The 26,688-nt window shown below is 40.9% G+C and overlaps 1 protein-coding gene across 15 annotated transcripts in view; it reads right to left on the bottom strand.

The window, feature by feature from the left end:
- The window catches only part of LOC143832412 (pterin-4-alpha-carbinolamine dehydratase 2), a 107,205-nt gene that overhangs the window by 31,272 nt on the left and 49,245 nt on the right, over positions 1-26,688 (bottom strand). For 6 of the 15 annotated variants that reach the window (XR_013229251.1, XR_013229250.1, XM_077326806.1 and 3 more), the window contains exons 3-4: positions 3,629-3,664; positions 709-789 (exon numbers count right to left, since the gene is read on the bottom strand). The exons of 2 other annotated variants lie outside the window; for them this stretch is intronic. Coding sequence is in view for 9 of the 13 variants with exons in the window: in XM_077326806.1 (XP_077182921.1) it covers positions 709-789; positions 3,629-3,664 (117 nt within the window). In the remaining 4 variants the exon portion in view is untranslated. Of the gene's footprint in view, positions 1-708; positions 790-1,161; positions 1,736-3,628; positions 3,665-5,717; positions 5,968-26,688 lie in introns of those variants that run through there. 7 more of the 15 variants (XM_077326800.1, XM_077326797.1, XM_077326808.1 and 4 more) reach the window with 4 other exon arrangements.

Genomic DNA, 26,688 nt, shown 5'->3' on the forward strand with positions numbered 1-26,688 from the left:
TTGTTTTAGAAGCCAAAGTTTGAGAGGTATGTTTTGATACTATGATTGCTAAGATTCCCGAGTTCTTCTTGCAAATGTTTTTGAACTGGATGAAGGATTTAGAAAACGATTCTGGAAATATTTGATGGTATGAATGGTAGATACATTTTTCTGCTTTAAATGGGACTCTCATTGAGACAGGTTTTACAGAGGTTTGTTACACATGATGTGGAGATACATCTCATTTTATCTCTGGTAAACAAGATTTTGCATTGCTTTGAATACATGTTCTCTATGCTTGACCAAAAGCAGCAGTGAAACAAAAGAACATGTGTACATTTAATGCTAAGCAATGCCTCACCTAAGCTACTTTCAGCTATTTAGAACTATTGCTCATCTTCAGCTTCAAGTACTTGGCATGTTTTCCCAAAACCTTGCCCAACAAACATTTTTGTAAACATGACTAACCAGCAGGCCACTACACTGCCTCTCAAGTATTCTTCCATTCTATCACAGGCATCGGTATATCTCACGGGTGGAAGGTGGATGGAATTTGGTGCGACTGAAGGAAGCACATTTTGGAAAAGTGAAAACAAACGTGAATTTTAAATTCACATTTACATTTTGTTTAAAATCAAAAGGCAAATGATTTTCAAAGTTGCTGTCACAATCACTGGCCAGTCTCTCAGGTGCCACTGAAAACCAGTAAATTATCATTCACCTCCTTACCTTATTGTACACATTAAACCATTCAGGGTGATGATTCATCTTTTCTGCCTGCAGAGCAATTCGAGTCATAAAGCCAAATGCCTGTGTCAGAAAAATATTGTTAAAAATGTTCTACCTTCGTAACTTTTATAACATTGTGACAATTTCTAGGGTTGTTTAATGAGAAATGCAAAAGAACAAAGGAGGGACTGCAACAATTATTCAACTGTGCCAGACTGAAAAAAAATGTACAATTTTAGATACCCTTAAGCATAAATCCGTGAATAAACCAAAATCCTTGTAAAAATTATGGGATAAAGAAAAGTAGTCAAGAATGCATGCTGAAGCTATTATCCAGAATTCATAAGATATTTGCTAGCTGGCCCAACAATCAAACCTCAGCTAGGCATTTCATATTTTTCAGTAAGAAGAATTTGTAAAATACAGTTCAAATGTTTAAACTGCTTCACTTACATTACATGGTAGTCCTTAAAAAGTTCTAAAAGTTATGTCAGTATTGTAGCCATAGTACAGATGGGATGCAGAGAGGCAGAGCACTATGGCTGGGTTTAAGGTCACGGCTGATGTAACAGATTAGATCAAGAGACTTCCCAATAGCAAATTCACTCAACTGCTCTGGTTTGTGCAATGCAAACAAGATCTTCACTGTACATACATACATAGCACATCAGCAATCAACACTCTACACATATAGTGTAATTTGATAACTGGACTTCCAATGCCAAAGCCAAATCTCTGCACAAGATCAAGAACTTAATTCAAATATTATTTTAAAAAGAAATCAGTCCATCATGCACTAAACGTGTTTTTTCCCCTGAAATAGCAATTTTTCTCATTATGAAAAAGTCTTCGTACACATGTTCCATCCTACCACAGCAATTTCAAGCAATTTTTTTTTAAGCACAATGGCCAAGTGCCCTTTTTTCCATTCTCCATCACATTTTGAAAGCACTGGTGACTGGATGAAGTATGACTTTCTAACTCCCAGTCAGACGAATGCAGTCATTACAATCAGGACAAATTATTCCAATGAAATTTTTCATTTAAAAATCACCAAACTGCCAGTAATTGAAATGTTTATGGTGTTGACACAGATGCATTCCAATAAGGTTTCCCCAAAATTCATCTTTTTTTCAGCAGCCTGGTCCTATTTACATTTATGTGGAAGTAAACCCCAAAGGTCCTTTGGCCCTGGATCTCAAGTAGGCTATATAGGATTACAGCATTGATTTCATTTGCAACCATGCTTCCAAATGTTGCTTTATTTTTTTAAAAAAAGAGCAGTTAAATGTTCAGCAAAGGTATGAATGCAAAACATTTATGGTTAGCCTCATTTATATAACTGTTGATAGCTTTAAAACATGGATTTCATGTAAACACATTTTAACTTAATTTTTTAGAGTGACTAATGCCTTAACATCAGTTTCTTAAAACTGAAATGTACATGGCTTTAATTTTCTGCACTCGTACATGCAAATAAGTGCTATTTAATATATTTTACCTATTTATGAATAAGCATGTATAGAACTATGCTGTAACTCACACAAATAATTTCCCTTTCTTAAACAATCCATAATATACTTATGTAGTTGTGCATGGCCTTTATTCTGGCAGGTGGTCAGAAAGAATGTTTTAAAATCCTATACAAATAAACACCTATAACTGCTAAAAACTAGACCAGACAAAAATAGGTATTTTAAGAGAAAAATATTTAAAATCAGTCTTGCCTGTTAGTCACTAAAAATAACATCTCCATACAAAACACAAAAATAGAATTTGTGACACCACCACACTATAATCTGTTCATACAAAAAGCTGAAAGGTTCATATTTCCATTGAATATTTTCCTCCAGATATATTTCTGCAATGACTTAACTTTGAAATATTTTATAATTCATATGGTGTAACTCAGCTTACTTACAGCTGAACTCAGGTCTCTGCACAAACATCTCTTCCATCAAGTCAGCCATTCCCTAATTGCTTAGATCAGCGGTCCGCAACCTTTTGGCTGCCGCGGACCACTGCTCTGGAGTGGGGGAGAGGGCGGCCCACGGGCCCGCGTACACGCGGCAGTCCCAGTGCAAATGCGCATGCGTTTGCGCTGCCGCCATGCTGGCGGCTGCGGCTCCCCCTCCCGGCCCCTCTGGGCCGCCAGCAAATCGGCCACCAAAGCAGCCGATTAGCTCGCGGCTCGGCAAGCTTCTCTTCCCCCCCTCCCGAAACAAGAAGCTTGCCGGGCCGCGAGCTAATCGGCCGCCAAAGCGGCCGATTTGCTCGCAGCCTGGCGAGCTTCTCGCTTCGGGAGGGAGGGAAGAAGGACCCGCGACCCGGCGCCAAGGCCTTCGCGGCCCGGCACCGGGCCGCGGCCCGCGGGTTGGGGACCACTGGCTTAGATAATTCAGAGGTCACAAAATTATCAGTCATCTTGAAATGACCCAGTTATCTTGTCCCTGCTTCTCCCATACCACATATCAACCTTGAGGAAATGGTGATGGAGTTAAAATAATTACTGATGTCCTGGTTTAAAAGATATCCCTATTAATCGCCATGAAACAGCTACAGTGTAAACTAGAGAGGTATGTACCTATCAGGTTCAACAGTGACAAATCACCCTGGACACAGCGCCTTTGCATCTGATGAGATGAGCTGATCCAGTAAAGTTTATCCTAGAATAAGTTGTGTTAGTCTTTAAAGTGCTATTCTTGCTTAATTTTGCTACAACAACATGGCTACTCCTCTAGAATCACCCTGGTTGTGAAAATAAAAATCTGAATGTGAAAACACGCTCTCCCCCCTCCCCCTGTATCAAAGGCAGCCAAAGTTATTACCAAGAAGTAACACAGGTGACAGCAAAGATGTTAGTCCAGGAAAAGTTAAACATACTCATCTCAATTATTCTAGTGGGCCAGAGCACACTTACCTTTGGAATGTGCCTCACATTCACAATATTCAGTTCCTAAAAGCAAAGGGGATTAGCCTGCATTTAATAACCTTAAAGGTATCTATTGACACAAATTGAATCCCTACAAATAAACATGGCATTTCTATAGTGTTTTCTTAGTCTGCTACTCATGAAAGCTGGATGAAGTTATCATCCAAGCAGGCACTGAGGACAGTGTTCCTTTGCCCTGATTGTTACTAGAATTTGAGTAAAACAGAGGCAAGGAAGGTTTTCCTCAACACATGGCTAGATGCTATATATGGCCCATCTTCTATGTTGTTACATGTAGACTAGGATAAATAATGTGAAGATAAATGGGAGCTTGTAGCCAGGCTGTCAGAATTGTTGCACTACTGCAATAAGATGCAAGGGGCTGAATTCTGTGTACATTTGTACAGTCAAAAGAAAATTAAGCAGGCTGAAATCCTATATAAGTCAATGTGTACTATGGCTCATCTTGTTACCAAAAAAGAATTTAGACAACACCTCAGCCTTCAAAGGACTGGTTTCTGTGGCCAGTCTCTACAAATGGAAGGCATTTCTATTAGGAGAATGGGACTTCCTTAGTGACCACCCCCTCACAATGCAGGTCAAAACTTTCCTAAAAATGCTGCTTCCAGGAGTACTGGGGGCCCGCAGCAACAGCATGAGTTACAAACTGTAGGTCTGTAGTGGAAGGCAGGAAGCAGCAAAAATTATTTTCCCTTCCATTCATGGATGTTTACTATTCAAGATAGAGGCTAAGAACAACAATACTGCCTTGCTAAAGCCAAGCAGGTCTGGATCTTGTGAGGGATCTTGCAAGGGAGATCACCTGGGAACCCTAGGTAAGTTACCTTGGGTTCTAAGGTGAGACAGAAATGGAATGTATAAATTACAAATGTTTTGTGTTAAAAATAACTCCACCCATATAGCATGAAATACGATTCAAATCAGGTTTCTAAAATTCAAGCATTTTAGTTACAGTTCATTTTTGACATGCCCAGCCATTTCCCTATTACATATAGTTTCCAACATGAAAATGAGGACTTGCTGAAGTAATTTCACCAGAGCAATCTCCATTAAACCCTCTAAATACTTCCCTTGCTAATTAAATGAAATTAGAACTTTATTGTTTATGGATCACCTTTTCTATCTGTAGGCCTGTAACCTTCCCTTTTTAAAAATACAATTGGCAGTAGAGGGAAAGGCTATTTAGGATTGATTATATATGAAACATTATTACATAATCGGTTTGGACATTTCTTCACGTCTTGAAACATGATCAGTAATTGGGTGTAATTGGTGATCAAGGAAACTATCTGGTGATCAATTAAAGTAATTACCAGATTCCGGCAACACAACCAATCTTAATTTGAACTGGAGTCTGCACTTCTTCAACTTTAATTTAAAATAATGAATATTATTAAGCAGTCTGCAAGCCAAGATCACGGTCAAGCATATATGATATGGCAGTAGTGTCAGATTAGTTTTGGTGGGTTTTGTTTACCATAAAGCCAAACACTTCATGTTGGAAAGTGTTTTGTTTATTCTGAAAAAAATTCCACCATGGCCTTGACCTCCATACCAGCACTGCAAACATTCTAGTTTACCACAATGAGACTATTTCAGCATCCTTAATGTGCAAAGGCAGTTGGGGATTTTTTACAGCCATTTAACAGCGTTTAAAAGCAACTCGGTGGCAAATAACTCAGCATCCACTTCCCAAGTAAATCAGCCGGTTCACAAGTCTCTCTCTTTGTCCTGGAGACTGAAAGTCAAAAAGACAAATAAAGCCCACCTGACCCTTCTTAACACTCAGATTAAAACAAAGCCAAGACAGACACAGTTGAACAACCTGTAAACATGTTAATTTCAAAGAGTGGGCAAAAGAGAAGGAAAAGTACAGACTATGTGAGCCTATGGCATCCTTGAAAGAAATCATTCTGATTGTTTGCTGAGAATTTCTTGATACCCTCAATACTATCAAACCAGTATTTTTAGAAGCATAACTGCAGCAGATACACCAACACAATCTTGGTATATTTTATTGTAATTGAACAATTCTGAAAGCGGTGCATTTACTTACCTACACGTTCAAGACAAATACATACTAAATTAGGTTTTTTTAAAAAAAATCCTCTCATCTATTCAGGTGCTTCTGAAGTATTAGAGGTTTGTAGATCAGTGAAAGCCAGTTCCAAGGATTTTATCATATATCTGCCCTTTGATTTATTATAAAGTCTATCAAAGGGAGCTGTGACTCTCAATAACACATCCCCTGAATCCCCTGAATAATTTTAGGTGGCATCCCCTAATATTAACAGTGATGCCTATTCCTATACAAGCATCACAAACCTCAAAATTCCAGTAGTTGCCATAGCAACAAAGGCAGCCACTCCCAATAGGATGCAAGCCAAAGACAGCACCTGAAATGGGAGGTGAGGGAGCCTGGACAGTGGTATTAGTGAGAATGAGGTGGAAGTGAAGGAAGGTGGAACAATGTGGTGGGGAGGTGAAGCAACTGCAAAGGATGGGGAAAACCTGGACTACAAAAGGAACTAGGGACAAGGGGGAGAGAATAAGATAGAATCTCCATTCCCCCTAAGTTTCTGAATATCACTTCCTTGCATAGCTACTATCCTTCAAGGAAAAAAATTTTTTTTACTAGAAATGGGCAACTGACTTAATTTGCTGAACAACCTGTTTTCTTTCCAAAAGGCATAAATGATAGACATTTAGATGGAAAAGGGGAGACTTCTAAAGAAACAGTGCAGTTATCAAATGTTTTTATGAAGCCTGCTTTCTTATGCATTTCACAAACAGAAATGAGGTAAAAAGATGACATTTTTGTGCCTCTTGCACTTCAAAATGCTGAGCTTTGGGATGATAGCAAACTCTCTTGGCTATTCACTCATCTATGTGTCTTATACAATGGTCACCAACTTAAAGTTTACAAGTAATTTTTTATTAAAATAATAAAATAAAATATGTTGGGCTAATATATTCTTACATTTGTTACTAACAAAGGAAGAATTATTCAACAAGTAGCTCCCAGGCGTAAACTATTTTATTTATTGACACTCCTTAGGCCCCACAATCTTTAAAACATTTAGTGGGAAAGGGGCTAGTTCTACCAACTCTATTTCCAATAGGCGAATACTCTGTATGAGTCTGCATTAATTGTGGTAAGTGGGTTCCCTAAAACTGTATTATATATGGTACAGTGAAGAATCGAATAATTTGTCTCAATGTGTATATTTTAGTTTCTTTATGCATAATTAACTATTACCACTGCATACCATATCCTACTATTCGATTTTGCAAACCATATGTATACTATTGACTTCAGTTTCTTTGGAAAGGGGAGAAATAATCAAGTTTGCACTAAATGTAGACAGCAACATCTTTCATACTACACTCTCATGCTCGTAATACCTGTTGCAATTCAATTTACATAAGAAGAATTAAATTTACATTAAATTTAAATAAATGAGATGTGATTCATGGACTGCATCCATACAATGGAGATTCCTACCACTGCTCCAACCATAGAGTTAGTTTTTATATGCCACTTTCCCCTACCAGGAGTCTCTATCGCTTTCCTCACAAAAACACCCTTTGAGGTAGATGAGGATGAAAGAGCCCTGATATTACTACTCAGTCAGAACAGCTTTATCAATGCTGTGGTGAGCCCAAGGTCACTTAGCTGGCTTCATGCGAGGGAGCAGGTAATCAAACCAGGCTCGCCAGATTAGAAGCTGCCACTCTTAACCGCTAAACAGGCTTTCGTGAAACCCTAGGGTTTCTTGACAGCCCTGGAAGGGTTTCCTGAATGGATGGGAGTTAATTAATTTTAATTTTTTTTTATTTGTTAAACATTTATTGGGTGATATGACCAAATATGGTCATGTTGACCCATCCCTCCTCCCTCCCAAAATGATGAATGATGGTCCTGGAGGGGTAAGAAGGGGAAGGGCCCCAGGTGGGCGTGTACACAGCTTTGCTTCCCTACCATATTCTGCATGATTGCATCACTTCTGGAGTTTCTTGAGGACTGAAGAATGTTCCAGGATGTTCTCAACAGTTAAAAAGTCGAGAAAGGCTGCACTACACCAAGTTGACTCAGGAGGTATTTGCAGCAGCAACAAAGGATCCACATGAGAGATTCTCCAGTTTTCCATCCCTATCCCCTCATACCTGCCATCCCCCCTCTCTCCATGCCACTGGTGGGCTTTTTTTGATCAGTAGTAGCTCTATCACTATAGAGTTTTTACATAATAGTGATATAGTGACTGCTGAGTTTTTTACAAAGCTGACAAAAAGTCTACTGGCAGAAGAGATAGGTATGAGAAGATAGGAAAAGAAAAATGTACTTTTGCAGGAAATGAGGTCACAAAATCCGCAGCTTCCCTTCCACACTGTGACCAAATTTGCTTTGAGAATGATCTTAACAGAAAACACAGACAGGCAGGGTGGACAACTGTACTATATTGTGCAGAAGCTACACTTCTGTGTGAAGACAACTTAAGTCAATTGATACAAAGATTTTATGAAATTTTGATTACTGATATTTACTCTAATTCTGGTTGCTAGCAGCTACCTCTATATTGATGCTGATGAGTAAGGGGCACAAATAAATAAACAAGACACTGAACCACATTCCCTACGTTTTCCCACCAACAGAATTCATGCAGCTTCAGAGGGGTTATTTAAATATAACAATATAAGAGGAAAAGGTTAAGCATCCACTCTTTCAGCAACCCTTCCCCAACCTTTCTTACACATCCCAGTGAGAGTAGCACTACCTTTTTTTTCACCCTGGAAAAAAATCAAGATTGTTTTGCTGAAGCAAAACAGAAGGCCATCAAGTGCAGCATTCTGTTTTGAACAGACACTAGCCAGACACCTTGGGGAGCTCACAATCAGGGCACGAAGGCAACAGTCATCCCTTTGGTCTGCCCCCACTTTGGCTATAAAGTGAGGTCTTGACTGGATTTCATAAAACCATATTCACAAAACTAGCTATTGGCAAAAAGGTGACATGATCTGTGGACCATCCAGATGAGAATGATTGATGTATGAAGAACCATGGCATAAATGTTCCAGATTATTTAAATGGGGACAGGCTAGAATTTGTCAATGAGCTCACTGAAGGAAATTAAAGTCACTTAAAGAGACCAAAGGATTGAAAAGGAAAATATGCATGCCAAGGACACCTCTAGAGGGAAACCAAGTGTATGGGCAGTATATAAATACAATAAATAAATGAATATCCTGAAGATATATGAATGAAAAATTGCATTTAAAAAATCCAATATGACCACAATTTGTTTCAGGAGAGGAACTGTCTTTCCCCCAAAAAGGAGGATAAAAGAGTTAAAAGAGATGGATCAAATTGTCTCAAAATGCTTGGAATTTAAATCCACAGTACTGAAAACATATATAGAATATATTTCATTAATTAGAAAAGCTACCGTATCATTTAAGAGGATGCTATCATGGTAGAGCTGTGTCATGCAAGCAATAAAAGGCAAGGAAAAGTAGGCTTTCAAATGAAGAGATAGAGCAAACTGACTCAAGCAAAAGGATAATTTGGAGAGTATATTCCTAGAAAATAATAATGTTCTAGAAAATAATAACCATTAAACATTCTTAAAATATATCAGAAGTGGGGAACCAGCCAAGAAGGTTGTCAGGCTGACTAAGTGGGGGAATTGACACATGAAGACATAAAGATTGCAGAAAAATGTAATTAAATACTTCAGCCTTGATTTGAAAAGAACTGGAATCAACACAGTAGAGGTTATTTTCAGGAAGGGTATCTGAAGAATAGAAGCTACACAAAATAAAGTTTGGGGGGCAATAGACAAATAAAAATGTAACAAGTCACCAGGTTCAGATAGTATTAGAGATTTCAAATGTGAAACTGTTAATCACTTAGCAAAAACATAAATCAGATAACTATAGAGTAGTATTTGTTGTTAGGTGCAAAGTCATGTCCGATCCATTGCAACCCCATGGACAATGATCCTCCAGGCTTTCCTGTCCTCTACCACTCTCCGGAGTCCATTTAGAGTAGAATATCTAACACTAATTTTTTAAAAGTGAGTTGGGGATATCCAGAAAACTAGTCTAATATCTGTTCTGGGTAAATTGGCGGAAACTATTAAATAGAAGCAGAATTATTAAGCAACTGGAAGACCTACTAAGGAATAATCAGCATGTCTTCTGCAAAAGGATGTCTTTTGTGATCAAATTATTAGAATTCTTTTAGAAGGTTTACAAATATGTGAGGAAAGGTAAACAGACATATACTTCAAAAAAGCTTTTGACAAAGTCCTTAAGAAAACATAGCTATCATGAGATAAGATGGGTCCTTTCATGGTTTAGACAACTGGAAGCCCAATGAAGGCAGGTAAGCAACAAAGTCCACCAAGGATAAGCATTAGGACCAATGCCTATTCATTTGTTTATAAATGAACTGGAGTCACCAATGAAGTGCCTTGATCTGCACCAAATTGCTCACGATGGTGTACATCCAAAGCAGACTGCAAAGAGAAACTCTCCATACTGGAGGACTGGCCAACAAAATGATGAATTCAATACCAGTGTGAAATTATGCACGTTATTATTAATTATGATTATTATGATTGTATTCATTTGTAGCCCACCTTTCTCAATGAGAGCTGAGACACATTATAAAATAAGAAAAAAATTCAATCAAACAGATCACTTTATAAAAATGCCCTACTGAATGTTTGTTTTGCAAGTTCTGAGAATCAACAGAAGTTTGGAAACTTTTCTGGTAACAACAAAGTCTTCAGCTACACATATACACTAATGTGATTTAACTAGGAGATGAAAAAGGCAACCAAAATGATATAGAGGAACATTATCTGCTCTACAAAGAAAGGCTTTAGAGTTTGAGAATTTGAGTCTAGGGGAAAAGGTGACTAAAAGGAACATGTCAAAAGATGGGGAAAGAAAAAAGTTCTTCTCTCTTTCTTATGACAGAACTTTGGGTCACCCAATAAATTGTAGATTCAATACAGCAAAATTAAATGGGGTGGATCCTATCACTCCACTCCATTTATCTTATATCCTAATAGTCACACATATTTCCTATCTAAGGATACCTAAATCTGCAGATCTGGGCCACATGGAAGTTAAACAGATTTTTTTCTGCACACTTGGGATCCTCCATAGGTATGCAGAAAAATCTGTAAAATTAAAAAATATATATGCAAAGGATAGTAATTCCCCCCAAAATAAAGTAGTATTTCTGTGCAAGTGCAGAGAATGCATTTGCCTCCCGTCTTCACTGGTGGTACAGGGAAGCTGTGCTGGGTTCAGCAGCAGCAAAAGTGTAGCCAGAAACCCTCACTGGGTCTGGCAGCAGTTGCAGTAGTGCAGCCCAAGAGCCCTGCTGGGCCCAGCAGCACTGGGAGGTATCAGATCCCACATTAAGGAATCTGCTTTGATCCATAAGTCTCCGCAAGCAGGCTAAAATGTGCACGCTGTCCACACATGGAGAGGCTAGTATCCTAAGCTGGGCCTTCAGGTCATGGTGGTCAGACCATGAGATTGGGTCAACTGTCACCTCATCCACCTCTATTCCGGCACCAAAGATCAAACAGAGCCTAATGGATAGGGCAAGTAACAAGCTGGGAGAACCCTAGTGCCACCATTATCAACACCAGGTCCGAACCAGACCCAAAGGACAGCGAATCAGCATAGACACTGAAGTCCCCCAGGATCAAAAGCCTGGGATACTGCAGTGCCTATGCGGACACCACCTCCAGGAGGCTTGGCAAGGTAGTTGGGGGAGCATTGGGCAGACAGTAAACCACCCATATAGTCAAGTTTCCCACTGACCCCCACTCCACTGTGACACACTGCACTCCAACAATTGATAGCACCAGAAGAGCCCTGTAAGAGAAAGCCTTCCAGACCAGAATTGCCACCTCTCCCTACTATGGAGCTAAAACTGGTAAAGGACCGCAAAACCCAAATCTTTAAGGTCGACCATCTCGCCTTCCCTCACCAGGTCTCAGTTACACATTCCAAGTCTGCAAAGAGGCTGCTAAGTGATGAGTCCCCCCAGGTGACAACTGGCTAAGTTTTGTGCCGCCTCCATAAAAATCCAATGCTCTAAAGTAGCATAGTTTTAAGTTCTATTTTATGATCTGTTTTAAATTGTATCACATTAAATGACCATATTCTTTTGGTGTCTTATGTATCGACTTCATATAACTTGGTCTGAACAACTGTAATAAAGTTTGATTGATTGACATTCCAAGTCTACCTTGTGCTCTGCGAAATAATCTAGCAAAGTGGAGGATTTGTTGTTGATCAACTCAACCTGTTCATTCCTAGCCTCCATCACCACCTGTCTGGGAATGGGACGGAGATTAGAAAGGTGGCAAGCAGATCCAGTCCTGATGTTTCGGCAGCCATCAGAACCCCACAGCCATGGGTCTATTGGACCCTGCCCCTCTCTTGTCAAATCTCCTCAACTCGTTATATCTCCCTCAGCCCATAATCCTTGGTACTCCCATCTGTGCACTTCTTACAGGACTTTTGCCGCTTGAAAAGTCCCCCCAGAATGGAGCAGCCATCCTATGTCTAGCCCTATCTGCCTGTATAACTAATTACCCACCCCTAACCTAACAGCCCCAGCCCACAAGAAACCCACCACCCACCCTAACCAACTAATTCTAATACAGGTAAAAACTCCAGTGAGGGGCACCTAGATCTCCCTACTCGGGTCTCTCAAGATGCACACCACTGCCAGACCCTAGGACTACCCAACACTCCCCTCCCTGCTGTTCCGGTCAGATCTTTTGTGGACCAAGCAAACTTCATAAGTCTACAGTAGCTGCCAGTTCCGGGTGTCACCACCAGATGTCCTCAGTGTTCCACTCACAGCCTTGCCCAATCCACACTCCACTCACGGTTAGTAAGATCTCTGTCTGGGTCACAACTCCATCCTTCTTGATCTTCTGTGATCAGTAGGCGCTTCTTCCTCCTGCACTTCCTTCTGACATGACCCAGGAACCATCGATGGACCAGAAAGGTGGGTCAGGGATCCAGCTTGCTGCTCAACCTCCCATGAGCACTGCCTCCTACTACCTTGGTGCTGTTAGGACTCACTGATTGCTTTCTGGTTTCCTCTGCCGAGGGTGGTATCTGGTCATGAGCTGCATGTCCCCATGGCTTCTCCCCTCTGTGGGGGAGCTCTTCTCCTGGCCCAGAAACAGTGGTGGGTTAATGGGGGCTAGTTGGAAGTCTGGGGGGGGGGGCTCATTGGGTTGCTCGCGCTGCCCTGCTGCAAGTTGTCTCCATAGGAGCCCAAAGAGTCTTTAACCTAAAGAGGGCTTGCATTGGGTTTAAACATCCTGGGCTAATCCAGTCCTCCAACATGCCAGTCTTGGTGGCAAGTTTCTCCCACAGCACAAGCTCCTCTCTCAGCAGCTCTTTTCTACCCATGTGCAGGCTTGCGCCAGCCTTCACCTCCCCTCTGAGCCTTGCGTCTGCTCTCCCTCCGACCTTCACTTGCCATCCATAAAACTCACCCCAAACTTGCTAGTGACCATTCCATAATTTTCCTCCTCCTGTCCTACCCAATTTTCTAGCACTAACGTGACTTAAATGATGATATTTAGTTTCAAACTTCCACCAAAGCAGCGCTAACACACCAATATTGCCATCTTGGTATTGGGCTGCCCATTGGAGGAAACAGGGCTCCTTAGGCTGCAAAAAAGTTACCTGTAGGATGGTGGATCCACCCCACCACTTCTTTATACAAATGATTGTTAAAGTTATAGAAAGCACCATTGGAACTTGCAATGATGACCACTAACTCAGACGGCTTTTAAAAGAAGCTTGACCTATTCTTCATTGAAATATTTATCAATGACTACTGAATGCCATAACCCTGCTATGCACACCTGAGCATGCTGGGCCCAAATCCAGATAAATACAGGGCATTAAGGAAAGACCTGGCAACCTACCTTGTAAACATTTTGCCAAGAAAATCCTATGATATAGCTCTCAAATGTCTTTGATATGGTGCCCAATGGTGAGCCCCCTCGGATCAAAAGGTACCCAACAAGTGACTGAGGAAGAATAAAAACCTGCAAGTAGCCCTGGATTTTATGATGTACCTGGGGCAAATCCAGCAGGAACCCCAGGTGCTGATATTGCCAGTGCTGAAAGCAAGGGTCTGTGCTTTACAAAGATGCACCAAATAGCAACTTAGAATGTTAGAGCATTGGTCCCCAACCTTTTTGCGGTTGAGGACTGCCACCGGGGGTGGGGGAGAGCCGGTGACCCGGGCGCGCACACGCGCAGCAGCTGCGTGCAAATGTGCATGCACATTTGCGCCAACAGTGGGTGCTAACGCACATGCGCAGTTGCCACGCATGCGCGTTTGCGTCCGCCGGCATGCCAGCAGCCGCGCCTGCCTCTTCCCCCCCTCTCACAGCAAGAAGCTAGCCAGGCCGCAAGCGAAATGGCTGCTTCGGCGGCCTGGCGAGCTTCTCGATGTTGGATGGGGAGAGGCAGGCGTGGCTGCCAGCAGCCTGGTACCAAGGACTTCGTGGCCCGGACTGGGGGTTGATGACCCCCGTGTTAGAGGACTTACTCAAGGAAAATTGGAAATTGTCAAAAGAGAAACGGTCAGGTTAATATTGACCTCCTTGGCATTAGTGAATTACATGGGAATATGATGGTTTCTTTCAATCAGAGGATTTCACCATATACTATTCAGGACACAACTCCATAAAAGGAACGGTGTGGCTTTCATTAAAAACAAAACCAAAAAAAGTGGGTTTTTCCTTTTTTCATTTCCTTTTTTATAAATACTGGGTTAAAGTACATATTGTTTTATAAGAAACATTTAATTTTAAGTACATTAAAATATGTTATTGTAAACAAGCCAGTTGATTTCCTAGCTTAAGGATAGGCCTTGGTTCAAGTTTAAGGGTAATTTTTGTAATACCCAAGGTTGATTGTAAGTGTAGGAAATGTTATGTAAAAGGGGTTTTTTTGTTGTTGCTTTGTTTTTATATTTACAGGCAACAGATATATTTGGAATATTTGGCAAAACAAAATTCCAAGCAAATGGGGACTTTGGGGGTTAGAGGGGGGGTGATATTGTAATCCAATATATTATGTTCTTTTCCATATCTATATAAAAATAAAAAAATATATAAAAAACAAAACAAAAAATTTCTTGAACAGTGGAAAGCTTTTTGGCTAACAATGATTGAATCCCTGCAGTTCAGATAATGAACTGTTATTGGCTAAAATAATAAACAAATCTCTGCAGCATCAAGGAGACATCAGGGTTAAGGTAGTTCAATGTAAATAAAATTCTACTCACATATGCAGTGGAAGTAAAAAATCAATTTCAGCTACTGGACGCAACAGAGAAGACTCCTGATGAACTGTGGCAGGCAATTCAATCAACTGTTGATAGAATCATAGAATCATAGAGTTGGAAGGGGCCATACAGGCCATCTAGTCCAACCCCCTGCTCAATGCAGGATCAGCCCTAAGTATCCTAAAGCATCCAAAAAAAGTGTGTATCCAACCTTTGCTTGAAGACTGCCAGTGAGGGGGAGCTCACCACCTCCTTAGGCTGCCTATTCCACTGCTGAACAGACTGTGAAAAATTTATTCCTTTCCTCTGCAGCCAACAGGAACAGCATCCTGCCCTCCTCCAAATGACAACCTTTCAAATACTTAAAGAGGGCTATCATGTCCCCTCTCAACCTCCTTTTCTCCAGGCTGAACATTCCCAAGTCCCTCAACCTATCTTCATAGGGCTTGGTCCCTTGGCCCCAGATCATCTTTGTCGCTCTCCTCTGTACCCTTTCAATTTTATCTACGTCATTCTTGAAGTGAGGCCTCCAGAACTGCACACAGTACTCCAGGTGTGGTCTGACCAGTGCTGTATACAATGAGACTATGACATCTTGTGATTTTGATGTGATGCCTCTGTTGATACAGCCCAAAATGGCATTTGCCTTTTTTACCGCTACATCACACTGCCTGCTCATGTTTAGTTTACAATCCACAAGTACCCCAAGGTCTCGTTCACACACAGTGTTATCTAGAAGCGTATCCCCCGTAGGCATGCTTTTCATTTTTCTGACCCAGATGCAGAATTTTACATTTATCTTTATTAAATTGCATCTTGTTCTCATTTGCCCATTTTTCCATTGTGTTCAGATCTCGTTGAACTCTGTCTCTATCTTCCGGAGTATTTGCCAGTCCTCCCAATTTGGTGTCATCTGCAAACTTGATGAGTAGTCCCTCCACCCCCTCATCTAGATCATTAATAAATATGTTAAAAAGTACCAGGCCGAGCACTGAGACCTGAGGTACCCCGCTACTCACCTCTCTCCAGTCTGATGAAACACCATTGACAACAACTCTTTGAGTGCGGTTCTCCAACCAATTCCCTATCCACTTAACTATCTGAAAATCCAGATTGCAGTCCTTCAACTTATCCATCAGAACATCATGGGGAACCTTGTCAAAAGCTTTTCTAAAATCCAAGTAAATGACATCAACCGAATTTCTCCGATCCAGCAAACCTGTTACTTGGTCAAAAAAAAAGAAAACCAGGTTGGTCTGGCAGGACCTGTTGGAGACAAATCCATGCTGACTTCCTTGGATCACCAAATTGTCCTCCAGATGTTTGCAGATCGCTCCCTTTAATATCTGCTCCATTTTCTTCCCCACAACAGAGGTCAGACTCACTGGTCTGTAGTTTCCCGGGTCATCCTTCCTCCCTTTTTTGAAGATTGGAATAATGTTTGCTCTCTTCCAGTCCTCCGGGACATCTCCAGTCCTTAAAGAGGTTCCGAAGATGATGGACAAGGGCTGTGCAAGTTCTCTGGAAAGTTCTTTGAGTACTCTCGGGTGCATTTCATCCGGACCAGGGGATTTGAACTCATCCAGTGCACCTAAATGCCTCTCGACAACCTCTCTATCCATGTTAACCTGCCACCCAGACACTATCCTTTGGCTACGGCCATCTCTAGACGTGCCTAAACACTTTGACCTGTGGGGAAAAAACAGATATAAAATAGGCACTAAGCCTTTCTGCTTTCTCTGCATCCTCTGTTAGAGTTTGTCCATCCACACCCAACAGTGGGCCTATTGCCTCCTTTACTTTACGTTTGCTCCTCACATAACTGAAAAATCTTTTCTTGTTACAATGGGCTTCCTTGGCCAATCTTAGCTCACTCTCAGCTTTGGCCTTTCTGATGATTGATCTACAGTGCCTAATAACCTGTAGGTACTCTTCTTTAGAGCTCTGTCCTTCCCTCCATTTCCCTCCATTTCCCTTTTCTTTCTTAGTTCCTCTTGAAGTTCTCTGTTCATCCAAATAGGCTTCTTAGAGCTCCTGCAGTGTTTTCGTCTTTCTGGGATAGTCATTGATTGAGCATGCAATAGCTCTTGTTTGAGTAGCACCCACCCTTCACATGCTCCCTTCCCTTCCAGCATTCTCGTCCATGGTATGACGCTCATCATGTCTCTGAGTTTATTAAAGTTTGCCCTACGAAAATCCAACATCCGCGTCTGGCTACAAGCTTCCTTGGCTCCCCATCCCAAAAGGAATTCTATGAGGACATGGTCACTTCCCCCTAGGGTCCCCACCTCCTTCACCTCATCCACCAACTCTTGAATGTTGGTCAGTATTAAGTCCAGTATGGCTGAACCTCTTGTGGGTTCATCTACCATTTGATAAATGAAATTGTCAGCCAGGCAGGTCAGAAACTTGCATGACTGAGGATGCTTCACAGAGTTTGTTTCCCAGCACACATCTGGGAAATTGAAGTCACCCATGATGACAAGGTCTTGACGCTTGGATATTTTCTCAAGCTGCTCACAAGTGCAGCATCCACATCCTCTCATTGGTCAGGCGGTCGGTAGCAGACACCAACCACCACACTGTTTGTTTTCCCCTCGCTTATTTTCACCCAGATGCTTTCCACTGTAGATATGCTCTCCTTCACTAGAATTTCCTGATGAAACAGTAGTTAAACATATACCATACAAGAAGCCAGAAAAAAGATCAAATGGCTCTCAGATGAAACAATAAGAATAGTTGAATGTAGAAAAGCAACAAAAGCTGCAGGCAAAAGGGAGGAAGCAAGAAAATTAAATGTGCAGTTTCAAAGGGCAGCAAGAATAGACAGTGAAGTTTACGGGAATCAGAGATGCAAGCCATTAGAAGAAAAGACACAGTAGAAATGCTTTCACACAAGTAAACAAGAGACACACGAAAAATGCTTTCACACAAATAAAGAGGCTCCGAATGCCATTTGCTGCTCACAAAAGCATTATCAAACAGGGGAAGGAACTGACTGACCAACAGAGCATCAAGAATGGTGCCTGGCCCTAAAGAAGTCCGCCTGGCCTTGACCAGGGCCAGAGCCTTCTCTGTCCTGGCCCCCACCTGGTGGAATGAGCTCCCAGAGATCAGGGCCCTGACAGAACTAAAACAGTTCCGCAGGGCCTGCAAAGAGGAGCTCTTCCACCAGGCATTTGGCTGAGAAAGTTTTGATTGTGTGGATCACAACAAATTGAAGGAAGCCCTGCAAAATGTGTGGGTGCCAGTGCATTTCATCAAACTGATGCAGCCCTTCTATGCAAACCAAGAAGCCATTGTATATACACCATTTCCTAACACTGACTGGTTCAAAATAGAGAATAAGTGCACCAAGGTTGCATTCTTTCACCCTTCCTGTTTAACTTGTATGCTGAGATCATGATTGAACACAAATAATTGAACATTGGAATTAAGATTGGATAAAGGAATATATATATAATCTTTGATATGCTGATAACACTATCTGAAAATAAGGAAGGCCTAGAACAGTTGATTACAAAGGTCAATGAAATAAGCAACATGGCAGAGTAACTGGATGGGTTTTTTCTTATCCCTGACACCAGGTAGGAAAGACCAGGGTCGCTGGGTCTTGTAGAGAGGTGTGGGGTGTGCAATCTTCCCTCTGACCATCTGCCAAACTTTCACCTTTTTTGCTTGGCTGTCTGTTTTAAAGAATCTCCAAGATTGTGTATTAAAAACTCACGACAAACTCACTTCTTCCTCTCGACTTCCCCTCCCTTTTTTCTTTTTGTACTTTGTGACGCAGCTGTCCTTACCTGACTGAAAACCTTTGGGGGGATTTGGAGTCGGTGGAGAACTAAAAGAGTACTTGTTCCTTGTTTTAAACATTGTTTACATTCGTGGAGATCTGTTCCTATGAAAATAAGCCCTTGTAGTTTTAGTGCTGAGACTAAGAACCGGAAATTAGCCTACAAGACTACAGCTATAGCGGTTGCTTCTATAAAGCACAGAGACTTCCTTTCTGGGCCAGAGAAGGCTGAAACATCACCAATGAGTGTGATGCTGCCCAGACAAGCAAGAAGAAATCAGCTTGTGGATTACACTTGATACATGTGACCAGAATCACACCAGAGCTCGTGGATTACAAATTTTTGAATAATTCCTGGGAAGGTGACGGAGCCTGAGTGCAGCTCTGAGCCAGCACATTTAAGCTTCACATTGTTGCCTGGAGAATGGCTCTGGATTATAAAGGTCATTTTGTGAAAAGAAGAGGACAGAAGCAGACATAAGAGGAAACATTGAAAAATAGAACTGAGAACATCCCTATAACTATTGACAAATGCAAGTGACAGTTTAAAAATTGTTAAAAGAGATTTATATATACATTGACTTTTGATTAAACTTCTTTATATATTATAATAGGGATTTTGCATATATTATGGTATTACTTTAGGGATTAGTACTGTTATGAATTTCTGAGATTAAACTGAGTAAACATATTAGTAAATGAATTGAAAATCTGAGAACTTGATTTGAAAGTATATTAATTGTGGAATATTGATTAGTTTTTTGATTAGTGATTGTATAATACCAACTGTCCTTTGTAATTAATTTGGAGACTCTAAACCTAATATAGAGGTAATCAGTAATAATGGATGTAAGGAAAGTTAAGGCATTTTGCAAAATCACAAAAAAATGCTTGAAGTGTCTAACAGCCTTCTGGAGAAAAAAGAAAGATATGTCTCGAGGCAGGAAAGCATTGGGAGCCTCAGGCACAACAACAACAACAAAAATAATAGAAGACATTGAAGAACAGAAAATGACACCGCACAGATTAGACAAACATACTAAAGAACACTGACTGAAGACTAATTAAACAAATTGGTGATACTAAAACAGATTTGGCATCCCGAATTGATGACCTTAAAAAAGGTAGAAACTAATTCCAAGCAAACAGAAGAAAACCAGACTAAAGTATTACAAGTAGAGCAAGAGGTAGCTGATTTAAAGGTTTGGAAAAGTAAAGCAGAAGAAAAAATTTAAACTTTGGAGATACATAACAGGTCAAGGAACCTGAGACTGAAAGGGGCCTCTGAAGAGTTTGGCAAACAAGATCTGCGTTTAGAAGTTAGAGTTAATCCAGGATTACCTCATATTCAAATAGAGAAGACCTTTCAGATTTTATCCAGAGCAGCATTACGAAACAAACAAAACAAACAACAGATCTGATAATTTGTTTCGACAGCAAACAGGGAAGAGACTCAGTCCCTACAAAGAATTACACAGAGCCACTGAAATAAAAGAGTGAAGAAGTCAAAGTTTTTCAAGATCTTCCAGCAAATACTTATAAAAGGACTGAATTTAACTTTCTGCGACAGAAGCTCATTCAGAGGGAAATAAGATATTTTTGGAAGATTCCTTTTGTGCTAGTTCTTTTATTAGCAGGAAGTCAAGTTATTAGGAAACTGCAACAAGCACAAGAATTGGTGAATCAACTTGCCCAAACTCCATCTGTTCAGCGCACGGACAGCAACCCAGATCAATAGAGACAATTTCTAGCTCTGAAGTCTAAGCCTGAACCAGGGCTCTCAGCTAAGAGATAGCTCAAGTAACTCATAGATATCATGGATAAGTATAAGATAATTTCTGTAAATTAATGGATTAAACTCCCTGACTAAAACATCAAAAATCTTTAATTGATTAAGGAAGACAGCAGCAGATATAATATGCCTCCAAGAGACTCATATTAAAAAAAGACATCAGAACTTATTACACATAAAGAGACTGGGAAGAATTTATGCAGTCTCAGCCAATGTTAAACGTAAAGGGGTAGTGACATACATTTTAAATCCAAACATACAGAAATATTGGTCGAAGATGAAGATGGATAATATATTGTTTTGAAAATTATTCTTCCCCAAAGTAAATAATAGATATTAATAAATATCTATGCTCCAAACAACAATAAAGCTTTTTAAAAACTTTTTTCTAAAACTATGGAGTTTTTTGATCAGGATATAGTTCTTATCGGGGACTTCAATGCTTTTCCAAATGTGACACTAGACAAATCATGTAAGAGACCAGGATGAAAGATTTCTAAGTCAGCCATTGATAATTTAAGGCAGTGGTCCCCAACCTTTTTATCACTGGAGACCGGTCAACGCTTGACAATTTTACTGAGGGGGGGTAGTCTTTTGCAGAGGGACGTCACCGCTGCCTGAGCCCCTGCTACATTTGCTTTCCTGCTGGTGCCCCTGACTTCCTGCCGCCTGCTGGGGGGTGCTGCCAGCAGCAGCTGCGCAGTGCCACGCCAAGGGGGAGCCCCAGCCATGGCAGCTGCTGGAGAGCACCAAAGGTGAGCCAGCGGCAGAGTGGCAGGGCAGCCCCCGAGGCAGCAGCTGGGGAGGAGGACGAGGAGGAGCTGCGGCCCGGTACCGACTGATCCACAGACTGGTACCGGTCCCCGGACCGGGGGTTGGGGACCACTGATTTAAGGCAATTAATGTTGGTAGATATGTGGAGAGAGATGAATCCAAAAAAGCATCACTATACTTTTTTCCCCTAACAGACAGAATTAATATTCTGGAATCGACCAATGTTGGCTCTCTGAAGCAATGATACCTTTTGTATATAAGGTGGATATCCTGCCCAACACATATGCTGCCCCATTATAACTTCAACTAACATATTTGAGAGCAGGGATAAGATGATGGAAGATGAATTATATTCTTTTAGAAGATAGATAAAGACTGGGAAAATGTCAGGCAGAAATCTGGCCTTCTCTAAAACACTAAAACGACAAAAATAATGAGCACTGCAAAAACAGACATCACAACTGTGGGGATACTTATTAAATTTGCAGATAAACTGGGAGGGGTAGCAAACACAACTGAAGACAGCAACAGAATACAGGAAACTGAAACTGGTCCATAACGCAGATGCCAGGGTCCTTACAGCAACACCTCGGAAGTTCCACATCCGGCCCATCCTCCAGCAGCTGCACTGGCTCCCGGTTGAATTCCGGATCAGGCATAAAGTGTTGGTTATCACCTTTAAGGCCACACGTGGTCTGGGCCCAGTATACCTGAGGGATCACCTCTCCACCTACACTCCTCAAAGAGCCTTGCCATCTATTACTTCCAACCTCCTGGTGGTCTCTGTCCTCAAGGAAGCCCACTTGACCTCAACCAGGGCCAGAGCTGGATCAGGGCCCTGACAGAACCTAAACAGTTCGACAGGGCCTAGAAAAGGGAGCTCCTCTGCCAGGCATTTGGTTGAGGTCGACCCAAACCATCCATTCCAATTGGCCCCAAGCCCCCCCCCCACTACAATTGACACTAATCGGCCTTACCTACTGGGTCCCAGTAAGAGCTGAGCTGAGGCACTATTTTCTAATGTTATTGTTATGATCATGTTATTATTGTTATAATGTTATTACTGTTATCACCTGTTACCATATGGTATCTGTATCTTTTCCTGTTTCCTGTAAACCGCTCTGAGCCCTCGAGGAAGGCGGTATATAAATATAATAATAAATAAATTAATAATAAATAAATCTTTATAGGCTCAAGAAGTGGGCTAAACTGAATAAAATGAAGCTCAATAGGGACAAATGTAAAGCTTGGCATTTAGATAGGAAAAACCAAATTCACCAATATAAGACTGGGGAGACTTGTCTTGGCAGTAGCATGTGCGAAAAGGATCTATGAACATGAGTCAGCAATGTGACTCGGTGGCTAAAAAGGCAAATGGGATTTTGGGATGTATCAAACAAAGTGTCATGTCCAAATCACGGGAGGTGATGGTACCGCTTTACTCTGCTCTGGTTCGGCCTCACTTGGAGTACTGTATTCAGTTTTGGGCACCCCAATTGAAGAGGGATGTAGACAAACTGGAACGTGTTCAGAGGAGGGCAACAAAAATGATGAGGGATTTGGAGACCAGGACATATGAAGAAAGGTTGGGGGAGCTTGGTCTGTTTAGCCTAGAGAGGAGACAACTGAGAGGGGATCTGATATCTTCAAGTATTTTAAAGGGTGGCATATGGAGGATGGAACAGAATTGTTCTCTCTTGCCCCAGAGGGACAGACCAGAAGGAATGGGATGAAATTAATTCAAAAGAAATTCCATCTAAACATCCGGAAGAAGTTCCTGACAGAGTGGTTTCTCAGTGGAACAGTCTTCCTTGGGAAGTGGTGGGTTCTCCATCTTTGGAAATTTTAAACAGATGGAGAGGCTGATTCTGTGAAGGTAAATGGATGGCAGGTAACAGTAGATGAGCGATACAGTTGTGAGTGTCCTGCATAGTGCAGGGGGTTGGACTAGATGACCCATGAGGTCTCTTCCAACTCTATGATTCTATGATTCTAACAATTCATGGTGACGATATCGAATGCATTCAAGAAATCATTTTTCTTGGATTACAAATTGACAAGACTGGTGATTATAGTATGGAAATAAAAAATGGATTGCTCTGGGTTGCTCAGCAATGACGACTTTGAACCAAACATGGAAAAGCATGGACATAAACCTGATTAATTAGAGCTATCATATTTCCAACAGACACTTATGGTTGTGAAAGTTGGATGATGAAAAAAATCAGACAAGAGAAGAATTCATTCGTTTGAATTCTGGTGTTGAAGAAAGTTTCTGCGGGTTCCATGGACAGCAAAAATCACAAACAAGGAAATACTATTGCTCATAAAATCTGATATATCACTGGTATGCAAAATCACGAAACTCCAGCTTACCTACTTTGGTTATATCATGTATTCCAACTCATTGGAGAAAGCAGTTATCCTAGGTCAGTGGAAAAAGAAAACAGGTCGACAAAGAATGCAGTGGTCAGATACGAACAAAATGGACACCAGCCAAAACATTACACAACTAATGAAGTGGTGCAAGATTGGAAATCGTGGCAGCAGTTATGCCATAAGATCGCCAAGCATTGGTAATGACTGAATGGTTAACATAATCATTATCGAGTGTCATGACTAATGTAACCTGCACATTTATTGGGCAGTATATTTCTGAACACAAGATGCTGGACAACAACTAAAAAGGCTTTGCAGCAATATAGTAGTGACCAGTCATAGATGGATTATATGAAACTTTGGTTTGACCCAGCAGGGCTTTTCTTATGCACTATTTGTTTTTTGTTTAGGTTTAGATAGATTATTTCTTTCATGGATATCAAATAAAGAACACTAAGAAAAAAATATACAAAAAGAACAGATTTTCAAGAAGATTAAATTACCTATTCATTCTTAAACCACAGTTATTAACTTCTCCTTTGCTCCCCAAATTAGCTCTACTGGGCCATCTTGGTATTCAGTCAGGCCCATTATGCATGGCCACCGAACCGGCGATTTCGGGTCACATGGAAAACGTGGATGGGGAACACGCAAAGCACACCGGTTATGCACAGGACGGGGCGTGACGGCGGCAAAACCCAGAGTAACTGATTATGCACGCGGCGATCTGGGCGCCGCTTCTGGTTGCGCCCCGGTCACCCGGAAGCTGCGCTTTCTTCCGCGTTTCGCTAACGCGGCTTTTTCGGCGGCATGCACCAAAGCTGTGACCGGTTGCAGCCGGCGCCGTGCGTTATCCGTGATTTTAGTCACCACCATTCCACCCCGAATGTGCGTTATTCCCCCTGTGCATAATGAGTCTCATATTCAAAAACTGACACTGGATGTTCTACTGTATTCAGAGATTTATACTGTATGCTTTTACTAGCAACTCAGAAGAGAAAGGAAACCACTAGAAAGACTACATAACAAGCACTATAGATAACATCTGGCAACCAGGTAATGAGGAAGGATGACAGAAAAACATTCTAAGTGCATTGAAACCAATAGTAATTGGAGGCAAAATTTATAACCAAGATAAAGTATGGATTTTTATATAAGGGATCATCCAGCCATTTAATCTGTCCATGTTGTTGCCCAAACTTTGAAGTGAAGGGCAAGGGAAACGACTGGTGAGCCAACAGTAGGGTGGGTATGCCCATCAGCTGTTGGGCTGAAATGGTTGGCAGCCAGTCCACCAGTCTGGCCAGTGAAATGGCTTGTTGCCATTTAATCCTAACAGGTCAGCTGTGGACTCACACTGCTCAGCTGTTAGGTTTAAATGGCATCAACACCTGGACAACAGTCCAGTAAATGTTCAAGGAAGGTTTCTTCCTTGAACATCAATTTGGGGACTGTGAAATGAGCTGAATTTGTGCCGAATTTTGACTTTTTAACCAGTTCATGCCCATCACTAGTTTGTAACACTTGTTTACAATTATGTTAGTGCAGAAACTAGCTAGTCAGTTCTATATCAAATATTTTGACAGCAAAAGCACAAACACTGATCTATTTTAAGTAGTTTGCCACTCTGTATAATCTTTTAAAAGCCATTCTAGCCTTTGATATTTAGAATGTTTACCCTTCGTATGTTATTCAACAATGTTTTACATATTAAGAAATAGTGTGAACAAAACTCCACAGTAGAACAAATTCTTTAACAACTGTCCTGCCAAAATGCTGTGATTTTCCTATAAAAATTATTCCAATTTGTTGGATGAAACATACTGTAACAATCTTCATAATTTATGTCCTGTTGGGACACCATGATTTAAAGTAACATAATACAGACCAGCACCATGGCTAATCTAAACCACCTGACCAGATAAACAACAGTTTCCCCTTCTCTCTTCACTGAAGGCATTTCTGTTTATTGTCATATGATTTGCTAATTTTCAGGACATGAAGAATAAATGCAGTCAAGTCAAACTGTGGCTAAGAGGAATGGCCTATTACACAACAGAATATTTTCATACATAGGTACTGCATCAAGAGTTTCAGGAGAAGGAAGGCAATAATAGTATAAATATTTATCTGTAAAAAAATCAATCACTATGAAGGAAAAAATAGCTTAAATCAGTTCAATTTGATGCTGGCATCAATTTAGAAACTACATATTTCAAAACAGCAATACTACTAAAATAATAGGCTTAAAAACACTGCAAGCCTTGTCCAGAGGGGAGGTAAGGAACGATGGAAGTTGATCAGAAAATAGGTCGAAATGAATGTTTGCGATGTTCCCTTTTAAATAGCCTTTGTAAACTGTTTTAGCTGCCAGCTGCTTTTTATGTTACTTCAGATACATTCGTTTTGGCTGCTAGCTGCTATCATATTTTATTTAACTTTTCAAACAAAGCTACTTGTGTCCCATTTGCAAAGTGAGGTTGAGCGTTTTGTTTCTTAAATCCTCCTTTCTTCCATTTTTGGGTGCTCTTTGCACTTCTGAATCAATGTAGTGTGGTGTTTGAAACTTCTGTTGCCATTCAAAAAATAGAACATTACAAAAAGGGTGGGGGAAAAGTGGTGGTTTGAAGTGGGCAAGGGGCTTAAAATACAGCACATAAACAGATTTTAAAATGCTGTCTGAAACCATGTCATTCTCCATGGAATCAGGCCAGCAACAGTTAACCGGTTTAAAACAACAGTGTGAAAGGGGCCAGTGTAACTTGTGTTCAGTTGACATTAAGGAGCTATGCAAATAAATGCCATTTATATACCATGATGGCAGAGAGAACCAAAATTAAATATGTGGTAAATATTCCCCTTTTTATGACAATTTTTTCACTGCTGGGATTCAACATAGGAACCTTCACTGTTACATTATGAAAAATATATTT

This window comes from Paroedura picta, chromosome 3 (genome assembly GCF_049243985.1).
Source record: "Paroedura picta isolate Pp20150507F chromosome 3, Ppicta_v3.0, whole genome shotgun sequence".
Taxonomy (NCBI): domain Eukaryota; kingdom Metazoa; phylum Chordata; class Lepidosauria; order Squamata; family Gekkonidae; genus Paroedura; species Paroedura picta.